The following is a 17,649-nucleotide window of genomic DNA, read 5'->3' as shown; positions in this document are numbered from 1 at the left end:
CACCACCACCACCACCACCAGCCATCCACCTCATCTACCTGTGGCTGTTTGCACAATTGTACCGGGTCCTAATACTGTTTTGGCTCACATAATTGGTCAAGATTGTAACTGAGCGCCAACGATAAAGCCAGTTATGTGAGTTCACCGAGAAAGCGCATTTCTTCCGACAACAGTGAGTGTAGGAGGCGTCAGTCATCACCGCGCAGGACAACCTTTGACAACCTACCCTCATCACCAGTCATCACTGTCGACTACTACAGACTTCAGTGATAATTTTCTGTTTAGAGACATTTTTCTTGCATTTAAAGACATTTGCGTGTGTGAGACATTTATAGTGAATTTCTTGTGTACTTTAAGCCTTGTATTTTCAGTGTAGACTCAGTGTTTCTTTGACTCGTTATTTTTGCAATATTTTTCAGTGTTTTCGCTCATCTTATATTTTTTTATCTGTGTTTTTTTTTATGCTACTCTCTGTCTGTAGTAAGTATTATTGTGTAGTGTACCAGTCAGTCACTCCGTGTGAAGTGATTCATTCATTTTTTTTTTGTATTCTTTCAGCATTGTATTCTCCAGTAATTGTCATTGTATTTCATGCAGTGATATTCACCCCAGTATACCAAATTATCCATTTATTTCTATGTTTACCTTTCGTATGCCTCTAATTTTTTTGCAGACTTGTGTACCATTATTTTTGCCAGCAAATTTTTGTCGTATCAGTCACAGCAAGATTTTGTTGTAAGAATATACTAAAATAATGAATACGTGATTATGTGTTGTGTGCCCCGCCACTTGTAAGTGTTACACTTGCCTCACCACTTGTAAGTGTTATACTTCCAGTTTTATTCTTTGTTTTATTTTTATTCATATTGTTCATATTTCTTTGAACAAATTCACTCTTGATGTAATTTCAATTACTTTTAACGTAAAGTGTTTTCTTTACTCTGTTTGAGTAAAATGTTTTGTCTAATTTACAGTTAACAGTTAAAGTGTTCAATCAGTTTTTCTTCATATTTTTATTTTATTATTTAACCTGAGTTTTCCCAGTGAGACTTTATTATTGCAGTAATTATTTCTACACCTTATTTTGTTGCACTTGTTCTGCAGTGAATTATTTTCTTTTATTAATATTTTTCTGCATTATTATTCTCAGTTCATTATTGTTTGAGTCTTGTTTTTCATTTTAGTAATTTTCCTAATGTTGTCTTTGCATTATATTTTAATTTTGTTTATGCATTCTTAGAAAATATTTAAATTTCCCAGTTATCTCTCGTTGCATACAATTTAGTGATTTTATTTTATACTTTTTACATTGATTTAAAATTTTATTAGTTAATTCCTTTATTAGCAAGAGTAAAGACAGCTCATTTTGCATTTAATTCAGTCTCCAGTAATATTTTTACTAGTAAATTTCAATGTAATTTTTATCTTGGCCAACAGTCCTTTACATTGAGTTGTCCTTCCTCTTGCAGTGTATCTTAGACATTTTTTTATTACTTATGCAGAATTGTTAAGCATTTTCTTCCACTTAAGCTTACTGTGTCATTTCTCTATTTTTTTTTTGCCTTATGTCCTTGAGTAAGTTCCCTGAGATCATGTCCCAGTCACTTTTGAATGTTCACTTAGTGTATCATGCCAGTCAAAGTCAATATGAATCGGTCCACAGTACCAACATTCCCTTACTGACTGAAAGACAATACCTAGCCCTTGAGCAATGTGTTTGTTCTCACAGCTTGTATCTGAGATTTGTTAAAGTGCTGCGAAATGTGAAGTTCAGATTAAGTTCCTATAGATCCATGAATTACTTATTAACGTAGCCGAGCGGTCAGGCACTAGTAATACTGTCACTCCTGTCTGGACTCCAGTGTTTCAGATTGTGATCCCATCCTAGTTGACAGTAATCAGTGCATTGTAAGAAGTTATTTCTCGAGTAACTTCCACGTTGTTAACGTTTGTAAGTGAAGTTTATAGCTGATACCTCGTGTCACTGTGTGCGACTCAGATTGAATATCAGCATTGTTCACCGTGTTCATTTCTTTTCTCCTGTGCTTGCAGTTTGAGATAGTAGATTCGTTCTCCCTTGCTCATATTGCATGTTATAGCGTTAATTTTTTTCAACCGGGGGGAGTCATCCACTCCACCGAGTTTGTTCATTCCTCCAGTAAGAAATAACCGATCCCTTGTGTTCTGGTGATTCGATTCCTGCTCCAGGAAGATCTTATTCTGACTGTGAAGCCACCAGCACCCATCAGTGACTTTGTCATGAACCAAGAATTACTGTATCGAACAGCCGAGTTGGGTACTCCTAGCAGAAGAGTATACCAGTTAGTAATTCCACAGTCACTAGTGAATGTAGCCTTACAGCTAGTTCACGATGTACCAGGTGTTGCACACCCTGGTATGGATCGTTCAGTAAAACAAGCCAGATTGAAATACTTTTGGCCTCGTATGGCAACTGATATTTCTGAGTATGTTAAGAAATGTAGTGTCTGCATGCAACATAAAGGTAATGCTAATGGTCCTAATCCAATCCAAGTATATCCAACCACTAGCGAACCGTGGGAAAGAGTTGCGCTAGATTTGTTAACTAATTTCCAATGTTCCCTCCAAGGCAACAAACATCTGTGTGTTATGGTAGACCATTTCACCAGATATTGTGAGTTAGTTCCTATTGCAGATAAGACTGCCGAGACAGTAGCTAAAGCGTTTAAAGAACGCATTATCTGCAGGCATACCACCCCTAAGTCCCTAGTAACAGATAATGGAGGTGAATTCTGTAATGAGATTCTTGAAAATTTGTGTACCTTGTACAAGATCTCTAAATCCACCATTGTTCCTCATCATCCTGCCAGCAATGGGTTAGCGGAACGAACCAATAAGAAAGTACTTGATGTCTTGAGAGCCACTATCAATCCCAACAGTGAAACTTGGGATGAAGTTATACCTGATGTGCAGTGTGCTATAAATTCTGCTTACAATGTTTCTATAGGTGACACTCCACATTATGCATTGTACGGTGTAGATAAACGTTTGCCTTATGAGTTGTTATATTCTAATCCGAAACCAAATTACAACCCTGATGATTTCATAGCAACCCGTACCAGCTTAGCTCAAAGTGTTTTTAGAAGAATCCGTGAAACACTTCATAAATCAACAGCAGAATTTACAAGAGTCGCAAACACTCGAGCAAAGCCATCCAAAATCAAAGTAGGTTCGAGAGTTATGCTGACTAACTTTAACAAAACGTCTGCAATGCCAAAGCTTGATCAAAAGTTTGTTGGTTCTTATCGAGTAGTTGAACATATCACTGGTAATAAGTATAAGGTTAGAGAAATTAGTACTGGTCAGTATAAAGAATCGCATTTAGATCATATGAAGTTAGTATGTGATGATAATGATGTTCCAACCCAGACTAATGTGACAGACTCTGACAATCCTCCTGATCCTGTACTCTCTTCCTCTGATACTCAGTCAGACGATCAACCTGAATGTCGTTATTCCCTATGTACATGACAGGTATTGAGAAATCCTCAAGTATCATTTGTAACTACCAATTCAGATTTGCATGAGTTAGCCAATGCAACAGAGTTTGATCCTCTCAGAGATGACACCCATTCTGCATATGTCAATCTCACCCTAGCAGAGTTGGGGTTAAATGTAAATAGCCTGTATAGATGAATAATTACAGTATCAACTTATCAGTATTCAAGAATTTTTTTTTGTGTTCACGTTCTCTCTGAATTCTGAGAGTTAACAGTCTAGATTTGAGTGCACCGAATCTGCCTTTCTGTTAAACACTCTTTCTTTGTATATATTCCTTCCTCAGAATCCGTAGATCACATGAATACAGATCGATCGATCAAATTTTTTTTTATCACTTCTATTGTGTAATCCCAACGTTGAGTTTCATTCGATGAGTTGTGCTATATTATACCTTGTATTGCATTACAGTTTCAGTTACGTAAGCTTCCATTCCAATGTTCTACTTATGTATGTTATAATGTTTAATTGTTGTGTACTTTGACATTGTATAGAATCAGCCCAAGCCGTATACCTGCCATCTCTAGTTTGTATTAGTTGTATGTCGGGACGACATACGTTAGCGTCGCCGAGCTCTCAGTAGTAGTACCAGTAACCAGTGTACCAGTAGATGACTCACTACCAACCGTTTCTGCGTGAATCACTGTCTGTATTCATATTGCAGTATTCAAACACCCCCCTCACATATGGGTACTGGGGTTAGTGAGTCTTACGAGAGAGAGCAAGGAGGCAGGTCACGGCTGTTTGGCGCTTCCCACATTATCCGTAATATACATACTTCCAGCCTACGTGAGTATTTCTTTACCCTATCCACGTGTTCGAACCCCACATGATAGTAGTAATAGTAGTAGTAATAGTAATAGTAGTAGTAGTAATAAGAGTAGTAGTAATAGTTGTAGTAATAGTAGTAGTAGTAGTAGTAGTGACAGTAGTAATAGTAGTAATAATAGTAGTAACAGTAGTAGTAGTAGTAGTAGTAGTAATAGTAATAGTAGTAGTAGTAATAGTAGTAGTAGTAATAGTAGTAGTAATAGTAGTTGTAGTAGTAGTAGTAATAGTAGTAGTAGTAGTAGTAGTGACAGTAGTAATAGTAGTAGTAGTAGTAGTATTACTATTACTATTAGCGTCTGCAGTTGGTTTATAAATATCCGTAATGCTGCAAAAGCTGTAAATTACCTCAGAAAAGTACTGAAGTACATGTATAGTTCACTGAATTAACCCTTAATAACTTCCATCCCCCCACAGGCGCTGTATAATCGTACGGGTTTAGCGCTTCCCCCTTTATAATAATAATAATAATAATAATAATAATAATAATAATAATAATAATAATAATAATAATAATAATAATAGTAATAGTAATAATAGAGTTGTGTTTCAAGTGTGGAGCGAACACCAGAAATATTGTGTAAACAAAGCGACGCTCTCACACCTTCGTTAGCTTAACAAGTCTTTTTCAACACTTTAGATCTATTAATCTGCTACTGACAAGGTTTAGTAGCAACCAGGCAACACCATCACTACTTGTTTGGTAACACCATCACTACTTGTTTGGCAACACCATCACTGCTTGTTTGGCAACACCATCACTGCTTGTTTGGCAATACCATCACTACTTGTTTGGCAACACCATCACTGCTTGTTTGGCAACACCATCACTGCTTGTTTGGCAATACCATCACTGCTTGTTTGGCAACACCATCACTGCTTGTTTGGCAACACCATCACTGCTTGTTTGGCAACACCATCACTACTCGTTTGGCAACACCATCACTACTTGTTTGGCAACACCATCACTGCTCGTTTGGCAACACCATCACTGCTCGTTTGGCAACACCATCACTGTTTGTTTGGCAACACCATCACTGCTTGTTTGGCAACACCATCACTGCTTGTTTGGCAACACCATCACTGCTTGTTTGGCAGCACCATCACTGCTTGTTTGGCAACACCATCACTGCTTGTTTGGCAACACCATCACTGCTTGTTTGGCAACACCATCACTGCATGTTTGGCAACACCATCACTGCTTGTTTGGCAACACCATCACTGCTTGTTTGGCAACACCATCACTGCTTGTTTGGCAACACCATCACTACTCGTTTGGTAACACCATCACTACTTGTTTGGCAACACCATCACTGCTTGTTTGGCAACACCATCACTGCTTGTTTGGCAACACCATCACTGCTTGTTTGGCAACACCGTCATTACTTGTTTGGCAACACCATCACTGCTTGTTTGGCAACATCATCACTGCTCGTTTGGCAACACCATCACTGCTTGTTTGGCAACACCATCACTGCTCGTTTGGCAACACCATCACTGCTTGTTTGGCAACACCATCACTGCTTGTTTGGCAACACCATCACTGCTTGTTTGGCAACACCATCATTACTTGTTTGGCAACACCATCACTGCTTGTTTGGCAACACCATCACTACTTGTTTGGCAACACCATCACTGCTCGTTTGGCAACACCATCACTACTTGTTTGGCAACACCATCACTGCTCGTTTGGCAACACCATCACTGCTCGTTTGACAACACCATCACTGCTTGTTTGGCAACACCATCACTGCTTGTTTGGCAACACCATCATTGCATGTTTGGCAACACCATCACTGCTTGTTTCGCAACACCATCACTGCTTGTTTGGCAACACCATCACTACTTGTTTGGCAACACCATGACTGCTTGTTTGGCAACACCTTCACTGCTCGTTTGGCAACACCATCACTGCTTGTTTGGCAACACCATCACTGCTCGTTTGGCAACACCATCATAAGAACATAAGAACGAAGGAACACTGCAGAAGGCCTACTGGCCCATGCGAGGCAGGTCCAAGTCTCCCTCCGGCTTAAGCCAATGCACCCAACCTAGTCAGGTCAGGTCACATTGACTTAAGGGAGGAACACGGCAACCGACCTGGTAGCACAAGCTTTGAGGTCCAACTCACACCCACCCACATCCACTCATGTATTTATCCAACCTATTTTTAAAGCTACACAACGTTCTGGCCTCTATAACTGTACTTGGGAGTTTGTTCCACTCATCCACAACTCTATTACCAAACCAGTACTTTCCTATATCCTTCCTGAATCTGAATTTTTCCAACTTAAAACCATTGCTACGAGTCCTGTCTAGGCTAGATATTTTCAGCACACAATTTACATCCCCTTTATTTATTCCTGTCTTCCATTTATACACCTCAAATCATATCCCCCCTAATTCTACGTCTTTCTAGAGAGTGCAGATTCAGGGCCCTTAGTCTATCCTCATAGGGAAGGTTTCTGATACATGGGATCAACTTTGTCATCCTCCTTTGTACATTTTTAAGAGAATTTATATCCATTCTGTAATACGGTGACCAAAACTGTGCAGCATAATCTAAATGAGGCCTAACCAAGGATGTATAGAGTTGAAGAACAACTTGAGGACTCCTATTATTTATGCTTCTTGATATGAAGCCAAGGATTCTATTAGCTTTATTGCGAACACTTATGCACTGTTGTCTTGGTTTCAGATTACTGCTAACCAGAACTCCTAAATCTTTTTCGCAATCCGTAATATTAAGATCTACATTATTTAGTTTATATGTGGCATGGTTATTGTCCTGTCCAACATTTAGAACTTTGCATTTGTCTATATTAAACTGCATCTGCCACTTCTCCGACCACTGCATCAGTCTATTCAAATCTTCCTGGAGTGCTGGAATGTCCTCGTCAGAATGAATTCGACGGCCTATTTTGGTGTCATCGGCAAACTTGCCGATGTCGCTCTTTATGCCCTCATCCATGTCGTTTATGTAGATTGTGAACAGCAGGGGGCCCAACACTGACCCCTGTGGAACACTGCTCGTGACGCTTCCCGACACCTTCAACCAGAATAGTGGCTTCTATAACATAGCTGAACCACTTGCCAAGAAACTTCTTCATCGCTATCCCACATAAGAACACTGTAGAAGGTCTGCTCACAAACTTATCCAATCTCCTTTCCAAGCTACCCAAGTTTTTGGCAACACCATCATTGCATGTTTGGCAACACCATCACTGCTTGTTTGGCAACACCATCACTGCTTGTTTGGCAACACCATCACTACTTGTTTGGCAACACCATCACTGCTTGTTTAGCAACACCATCACTGCTCGTTTGGCAACACCATCACTGCTCGTTTGACAACACCATCACTGCTCGTTTGGCAACACCATCACTGTTTGTTTGGCAACATCATCACTGCTCGTTTGGCAACACCATCACTGCTTGTTTGGCAACACCATCACTGCTTGTTTGGCAACACCATCACTGCTTGTTTGGCAACACCATCACTACTTGTTTGGCAACACCATCACTGCTTGTTTGGCAACACCATCACTACTTGTTTGGCAACGCCATCACTGCTCGTTTGGCAACACCATCACTACTTGTTTGGCAACACCATCACTGCTTGTTTGGCAACACCATCACTGCTCGTTTGGCAACACCATCACTGCTTGTTTGACATCACCATCACTGCTCGTTTGGCAACACCATCACTGCTTGTTTGGCAACACCATCATTGCATGATTGGTAACACCATCACTGCTTGCTTGGCAACATCATCAATGCTTGTTTGGCAACACCATCACTACTTGTTTGGCAATGCCATCACTGTTTGTTTGGCAACACCATCACTACTTGTTTGGCAACACCATCACTGCTCGTTTGGCAACACCATCACTACCTGTTTGGCAACACCATCACTGCTTGTTTGGCAACACCATCACTGCTCGTTTGGCAACACCATCACTGCTCGTTTGACAACACCATCACTGCTCGTTTGGCAACACCATCACTGCTTGTTTGGCAACACCATCATTGCATGTTTGGCAACACCATCACTGCTTGTTTGGCAACACCATCACTGCTTGTTTGACAACACCATCACTGCTTGTTTGGCAACACCATCATTGCATGTTTGGCAACACGATCATTGACTGACAACACCATCCCTGCTACACAATTGAATGAAATCATTTAATGGTTTAGGTTTTAATTTAAGAGTCGCAAGTCATGCCTAAAAAAACTGTACCATCAAAAAGCCTACCAATATGTATTCACAGATCGGATGTATATTATCTTGATATTTCAGGGTCGCCATCTTGTGAGTGCATATTGTTTTTCCATAATATTATAAACCTTCAACTTGATCAGGTTGGTGTGACTCCTGTGTTGTCCAGGTCTCATAGGAATGTGGAGCATCACTGGCATAGACTGCATAACCCTGGATCATAGTCTAATTATGTAGAAGCACGCAGAGCAGCAATGAAGAGGGTACTGGTTCGTAGTGGAATATTACAGGGAAAAATAATTCATCTGTCATGGAAATCAGGGGTTCTTGTTTTGCCTGTTTGGTCACAGATCTGAACCTGCTTTACCTACCTCACATTCTGCTTCTCAGCTGTACTTTGCCTTCTCTGATTATTGTGGTTAAAAATAAAGAATATTTGTTTGGACTTTAATTCAAGTGAAGCAGGGCAGAGCTCTCTATGAGTGTTCTGGCTTATGATGTACCACACATTATTACCTCGTCTCAGTTTGTTGCAGCTGGCGAGGAGTGGGTATATCACAGCTTCTAATAAAACATCGTACATTAGAACCTATAAATTTTTCAAAGATAGTGTTGACCACTCGTTGTTTTCAAAGTGGATGTTTTCCAGTCAGTGAAGAGAACCTGGTTCATCTTCTCAAGAAACCTTCCCCCAGTGATTCAATAAACATGTCAAACTTTTATCATGTTTTTAATCTTATATACCTTTCTAAACTGAGTGAATGTGTTATTTTTTATCAACTGTTTCCTTTTCTGGAGTTGAGAAATATTTCACTAGGTGTTGTCTAGATCATATAATCAACTGAGCTGTGTGTGTAAGGTTTATGACTTGGTACTGCAAACTTATTTAGGAAATGTGTTGCTGCTAGTTTTGTTGTACTCTATGACACTTGTGGGTTTAATGCCTAGTCATGCTAGGTGTGAGTATGACACTTGTGGGTTTAATGCCTAGTCATGCTAGGTGTGAGTATGACACTTGTGGGTTTAATGCCTAGTCATGCTAGGTGTGATAGTGGCCCTCTCTGTAATTAGTATTCCCCTCGAGGAAGGTTCCTTGATGCTGGTGAGAGGCTCTTGATCTAGGGAACTGGACCTGTGCTCCAGTTCCCTGAATTTATCCTGAGTACCTTCCTTGCCCCCACAGGCGCTGTATAATCCTACGGGTTTAGCGCTTCCCCCTTGATAATAATAATAATAATAATAATGTAATTAGTATTTTATAATATGTAAACCACACAGTCTCCTATAATATGTAAACCAGCATTGTGTATCCGAGTCTCCTTTGCCCTTTGTTTTGTTTAATAATAATAATAATAAGAATAATAATAATACAGTACTACGTTGCATGGTACTTACAGTGTACAGTACTATGTTGCATGGTACTTACAGTGTACAGTACTATGTTGCATGGTACATACAGTGTACAGTACTATGTTGCATGGTACATACAGTGTACAGTACTACGTTGCATGGTACTTACAGTGTACAGTACTATGTTGCATGGTACTTACAGTGTACAGTACTATGTTGCATGGTACATACAGTGTACAGTACTATGTTGCATGGTACATACAGTGTACAGTACTATTTTGCATGGTACATACAGTGTACAGTACTATGTTGCATGGTACATAGTGTACAGTACTATGTTGCATGGTACATACAGTGTACAGTACTATTTTGCATGGTACAGTGTACAGTACTATGTTGCATGGTACATACAGTGTACAGTACTATGTTGCATGGTACATACAGTGTACAGTACTATGTTGCATGGTACATACAGTGTACAGTACTATGTTGCATGGTACATACAGTGTACAGTACTATGTTGCATGGTACATACAGTGCACAGTACTATGTTGCATGGTACATACAGTGTACAGTACTATGTTGCATGGTACATACAGTGTACAGTACTATGTTGCATGGTACATACAGTGTACAGTACTTTGTTGCATGGTACATACAGTGTACAGTACTACGTTGCATGGTATATACAGTGCACAGTACTATGTTGCATGGTACATACAGTGTACAGTACTATGTTGCATGGTACATACAGTGTACAGTACTACGTTGCATGGTACATACAGTGTACAGTACTGCGTTGCATGGTACATACAGTGTACAGTACTATGTTGCCTGGCACATACAGTGTACAGTACTATGTTGCATGGTACATACAGTGTACAGTACTATGTTGCATGGTACATACAGTGTACAGTACTATGTTGCATGGCACATACAGTGTACAGTACTACGTTGCATGGCACATACAGTGTACAGTACTATGTTGCATGGTACATACAGTGTACAGTACTATGTTGCATGGCACATACAGTGTACAGTACTATGTTGCATGGCACATACAGTGTACAGTATTATGTTGCATAGTACATAGAGTGTACAGTACTATGTTGCATGGTACATACAGTGTACAGTACTATGTTGCATGGTACATACAGTGCACAGTACTATGTTGCATGGTACATACAGTGTACAGTACTATGTTGCAAGGTACATACAGTGTACAGTACTATGTTGCATAGTAAATACAGTGCACAGTACTATGTTGCATGGTACATACAGTGTACAGTACTGTGTTGCATGATACATACAGTGTACAGTACTATGTTGCATGGTACATACAGTGTACAGTACTATGTTGCATGGTACATACAGTGCACAGTACTATGTTGCATGGTACATACAGTGTACAGTACTATGTTGCATGGTACATACAGTGTACAGTACTATGTTGCATAGTACATACAGTGCACAGTACTATGTTGCATGGTACATACAGTGTACAGTACTGTGTTGCATGATACATACAGTGTACAGTACTATGTTGCATGGTACATACAGTGTACAGTACTATGTTACATGGTACATATAGAGTACAGTACTATGTTGCATGGTACATAGTGTACAATACTATGTTGCATGGTACATACAGTGTACAGTACTATGTTGCATGGTACAGTGTACAGTACTATGTTGCATGGTTCATACAGTGCACAGTACTATGTTGCAAGGTACATACAGCGTACAGTACTACGTTGCATGGTACATACAGCGTACAGTACTACGTAGCATGGTACATACAGTGTACAGTACTACGTTGCATGGTACATACAGTGTACAGTAATCCGTTGCATGGTACATAGTGTACAGTATTATGTTGCATGGTACATACAGTGTACAGTGCTACGCTGCATGGTACATACAGTGTACAGTACTACGCTGCATGGTACATACAGTGTACAGTACTACGTTGCATGGTACATACAGTGTACAGTACTGCGTTGCATGGTACATACAGTGTACAGTACTACATTGCATGGTACATAGAGTGTAGAGTACTACGTTGCATGGTACATACAGTGTACAGTACTACGTTGCATGGTACATAGTGTAGAGTACTACATTGCATGGTATATACAGTGTACATTACTACGTTGCATGGTATATACAGTGTACATTACTACGTTGCATGGTATATACAGTGTACAGTACTACGTTGCATGGTACATACAGTGTACAGTACTATGTTGCATGGTATATACAGTGTACAGTACTATGTTGCATGGTATATACAGTGTACAGTACTACGTTGCATGGTACATACAGTGTATAGTACTATGTTGCATGGTATATACAGTGTACAGTACTATGTTATATGGTATATACAGTGTACAGTACTACGTTGCATGATACATACAGTGTACAGTACTATGTTGCATGGTCTATACAGTGTACAGTACTATGTTGCATGGTACATAGTGTACAGTACTATGTTGCATGGTACATACGGTGTACATTACTATGTTGCATGGTACATACAGTGTACAGTACTATGTTGCATGGTACATAGTGTACAGTACTATGTTGCATGGTACATACAGTGCACAGTACTATGTTGCATGGTACATACAGTGTACAGTACTATGTTGCATGACACATACAGTGTACAGTACTATGTTGCATGGTACATACAGTGTACAGTACTATGTTGCATGGTACATACAGTGTACAGTACTATGTTGCATGGTACAGTGTACAGTACTATGTTGCATGGTACATACAGTGTACAGTACTATGTTGCATGGTACATACCGTGTACAGTACTATGTTGCATGGTACATACAGTGTACAGTACTATGTTGCATGGTACATACAGTGCACAGTACTATGTTGCAAGGTACATACAGCGTACAGTACTACGTTGCATGGTACATACAGCGTACAGTACTACGTTGCATGGTACATACAGTATACAGCACTAAGTTGCATGGTACATACAGTGTACAGTACTACGTTGCATGGTACATACAGTGTACAGTAATCCGTTGCATGATACATAGTGTACAGTACTATGTTACATGGTACATACAGTGTACAGTGCTACGCTGCATGCTACCTACAGTGTACAGTACTACGCTGCATGGTACATACAGTGTACAGTACTACGTTGCATGGTACATACAGTGTACAGTACTGCGTTGCATGGTACATACAGTGTACAGTACTACATTGCATGGTACATAGAGTGTAGAGTACTACGTTGCATGGTACATACAGTGTACAGTACTACGTTGCATGGTACATAGTGTAGAGTACTACATTGCATGGTATATACAGTGTACATTACTACGTTGCATGGTATATACAGTGTACATTACTACGTTGCATGGTATATAAAGTGTACAGTACTACGTTGCACGGTACATACAGTGTACAGTACTATGTTGCATGGTATATACAGTGTACAGTACTACGTTGCATGGTACATACAGTGTATAGTACTATGTTGCATGGTATATACAGTGTACAGTACTATGTTATATGGTATATACAGTGTACAGTACTACGTTGCATGGTACATAGTGTACAGTACTATGTTGCATGGTACATGGTGTACAGTACTATGTTGCATGGTACATACGGTGTACATTACTATGTTGCATGGTACATACAGTGTACAGTACTATGTTGCATGGTACATACAGGGTACAGTACTATGTTGCATGACACATACAGTGTACAGTACTATGTTGCATGGTACATACTGTGTACAGTACTACGTTGCATGGTACATAGTGTACAGTACTATGTTGCATGGTACATGGTGTACAGTACTATGTTGCATGGTACATACGGTGTACATTACTATGTTGCATGGTACATACAGTGTACAGTACTATGTTGCATGGTACATACAGTGTACAGTACTATGTTGCATGGTACATACAGTGCACAGTACTATGTTGCATGGTACATACAGTGTACAGTACTATGTTGCATGACACATACAGTGTACAGTACTATGTTGCATGGTACATACAGTGTACAGTACTATGTTGCATGGTACATACAGTGTACAGTACTATGTTGCATGGTACAGTGTACAGTACTATGTTGCATGGTACATACAGTGTACAGTACTATGTTGCATGGTACATACAGTGTACAGTACTATGTTGCATGGTACATACAGTGTACAGTACTATGTTGCATGGTACATACAGTGTACAGTACTATGTTGCATGGTACATACAGTGTACAGTACTATGTTGCATGGTACATACGGTGTACAGTACTATGTTGCATGGTACATACAGTGTACAGTACTATGTTTAATGGTACATACAGTGTACAGTACTATGTTGCATGGTACAGTGTACAGTACTACGTTGCATGGTACATACAGTGTACAGTACTATGTTGCATGGCACATACAGTGTACAGTACTACGCTGCATGGTACATACAGTGCACAGTACTATGTTGCATGGTACATACAGTGTACAGTACTACGTTGCATGGTACATACAGTGTACATTACTACGTTGCATGGTACATACAGTGTACAGTACTATGTTGCATGACACATACAGTGTACAGTACTATGTTGCATGGTACTTACAGTGTACAGTACTATGTTGCATGGTACATAGTGTACAGTACTATGTTGCATGGTACAGTGTACAGTACTATGTTGCATGGTACATACAGTGTACAGTACTATGTTGCATGGTACATACAGTGTACAGTACTATGTTGCATGGTACATACAGTGTACAGTACTATGTTGCATGGTACATACAGTGTACAGTACTATGTTGCATGGTACATACGGTGTACAGTACTATGTTGCATGGTACATACAGTGTACAGTACTATGTTTAATGGTACATACAGTGTACAGTACTATGTTGCATGGTACAGTGTACAGTACTACGTTGCATGGTACATACAGTGTACAGTACTATGTTGCATGGCACATACAGTGTACAGTACTACGCTGCATGATACATACAGTGCACAGTACTATGTTGCATGGTACATACAGTGTACAGTACTACGTTGCATGGTACATACAGTGTACATTACTACGTTGCATGGTACATACAGTGTACAGTACTACGTTGCATGGTATATACAGTGTACATTACTACGTTGTATGGTACATACAGTGTACAGTACTACGTTGCATGGTATATACAGTGTACACTACTACGTTGCATGGTATATACAGTGGAAGCCATTATAAATGTTTGTGTTATTCTCCACCATCTACCTCCTTCTTTATAATTCTCCTCTACTATCTTTCCATTTACCTCCTTCAATATCTTTTCACAGTACCTGAGTGAAGAGGTAGCCGTAGAAGTAAGCTGCGAGGATGAGTCCCTGTACGTTCTCGTCCCAGGCAAATGGTCCATCCTGTAGGGGGGAAAGAGACGTATTAAATACAAATATTACAACCCACATTGCATGGAGGAGCATCCAATTCCCCTTAATCTACCTTGTCCATAATTACTGTCGCATCTGTTTTGTCTGGTTTCGTAAGGTGAAGTCTAGGATCTCTTCTTAATTCATGGTATAACTTAACTAATCTTTGAGGACAACTGTGTTGGATAGGTATGAGCTCTCCAACATGATGTTGCAACATCATGGAATCTTGGTTCAGAGGACGTCTACATGACCTTCACGGCTACTGCAACTACTACTACAACTTACCCATCCCTTTGGGTATCACCTTCTTCCACTGGGAAATCCCGCCTACCACTGACTATGCCCTCGTTTGCTATCCGTCCTACTCCACCTGACGTTAGTATATAAGCGCCTGCCTCCTTGCCTCTACTTCAGAATCTTCACGACTACGGTGCTCTTCACACCAACTCCAAGGCTGAGGGACTGATTACCTCATCTTTTGTATATAGTTCTACTGTCTTCTGATTATGTCCTAGAATCTGTATTGATAAAGCCACTGGATAGCAAAACATCTACAGTAAAGATACCCAAATATTGCACGTCTCAATTTTCATTTTCGTATTGTCGCTGGGCCTCCCTCCTTATCTGTGCATATTCATTTGTGGCTCTTTGACTAATCTCCTTATTTTCCTGGGTCCTTTGCCTTCTATAGTTCTTACACTCTCTAGCACACTTGGTTTTGTCCTCTCTACACCTTCGGGTGAACCTAGGGCTCGTCCTGGTCCTCTCATTGTTTCTGTTGCCTTTGGGTTCAAACATCTCCTCTACTTCCTTGCATATTGTTGTCACATATTCCATCATATTTACTGATTTTCCTGCGAATTCTCTTTCTCACTGTACCTTGTGCATGAAGTTTCTCATGCCTGTGTAGTTACCTCTTTTGTAATTTGGTTTCATATATGTGTGTGTACTCACCTATATGTGTTTGCAGGGGTCGAGTCATTACTCCTGGCCCCGACTCTTCACTGGTCGATACTAAGTCACTCTCCCCCTGCTCCATGAGCTTTATCATACCTCTTCTTAAGGCTATGTATGGAACTTGCCTCCACTACTTCCCTCTCCAGATTATTCCACTTCCTGACAACTCTAAGGTTAAAGAAATACTTCCTAACATCCCTATGACTCATCTTTGGTTTTCAACTTCCAATTGTGGCCCTTTGTTCCTGTATCCCATCTCTGAAACATTCGAGCCCTGTCCACCTTGTCAATTCCTCTCAGTATTTTATACGTCGTTATCATGTCCCCCTATTCCTCCTATCATCTAGTGTCATCACATTGAGTTCCCTTAACATCTCCTCAATTCCGGGACTAATCTTGTTGCAAACTTTTGCACTTTCTCCAATTTCTTGCCGGGTTTGACTAGGTGTGGGTTCCATACTGGTACTGCCTACTCCAGTATAGGCCTGACGTACACGGTGTACAATGTTGTGAATGACTCCTTACTAAGATGTCGAAATGCTATTCTCAAGTCTGCCAAGCGCCCATATGCTGCAGCAGTTATTTGATTGGTGTGTGTTTCAGGGGACATGTTCGTTATAATGCTTACCCCAAGATCCTTTTCTTCAAAAGATGTTTGCAGTCTCTGATCCCCTAACCTGTACTCCGTTTGAGGTCTTCTTTGTCCTTCCCCAATCTTCAGGGCTTTACACTTACTGGGGTTAAACTTCAGGAGCCATTTGTGGGACTAGACTTGTAGTCTGTCCAGATACCCTTGTAATCTTAACTAATCCTCGCCCATTCGTATTCTCCTCATCGGTTTCACGTAATCAGCGAACAGCAATACTTCTGAATCTATTCCTATTCACTATACAAGAAACAGCACCGGACCTAGGACTGCCCCCTCGACACATGCGCCCACTCTGGCACTTCATCACGTACCAACACTCGCTGTTTCCTTCATGTTAGGTATTCCCTGATCCATTGCAGTACTTTCCCTACTATTCCTGCCTGTTCCTCTAATTTTTGTACCAGTCTCTTGTGTGGTACTGTGTCAAAAGCCTTCTTGCAGTCCAAAAAGATGCAATCTACCCATCCCTCTCTCTCCTGTTTTACCTCTGTTACCTTATCGTAGAGCTCAAGTAAATTTTGACACAGGATTTCCAATCTCTGAAGCTGTGCTAATTGTCATGTATAAGCCCAGTCCTTTCAATGTGCTCCACCACTCGTCTCCTGATAATCTTTTCCATGACTTGACACACTATACAAGTCAGTGACACTGGTCTGTAGTTTAACGCTGCCTGTCTG

At 40.2% G+C, this 17,649-nt stretch overlaps 1 protein-coding gene across 1 annotated transcript in view; it reads right to left on the bottom strand.

Moving 5' to 3' along the window:
* MFS3 (major facilitator superfamily transporter 3) overlaps positions 1 to 17,649 on the bottom strand; it is a 378,032-nt gene that overhangs the window by 102,061 nt on the left and 258,322 nt on the right. Inside the window, exon 5 of the mRNA XM_070086892.1 lies at positions 15,277 to 15,354. Within this exon, the coding sequence (XP_069942993.1) occupies positions 15,277 to 15,354 (78 nt within the window). The remainder of the gene's footprint in view (positions 1 to 15,276; positions 15,355 to 17,649) is intronic.

This window comes from Cherax quadricarinatus, chromosome 20 (genome assembly GCF_038502225.1).
Source record: "Cherax quadricarinatus isolate ZL_2023a chromosome 20, ASM3850222v1, whole genome shotgun sequence".
NCBI classification, from domain to species: domain Eukaryota; kingdom Metazoa; phylum Arthropoda; class Malacostraca; order Decapoda; family Parastacidae; genus Cherax; species Cherax quadricarinatus.
The sequence above is the reverse complement of the archived record's forward strand: the minus strand, read 5'-3'. Positions and strand labels throughout refer to the sequence as shown.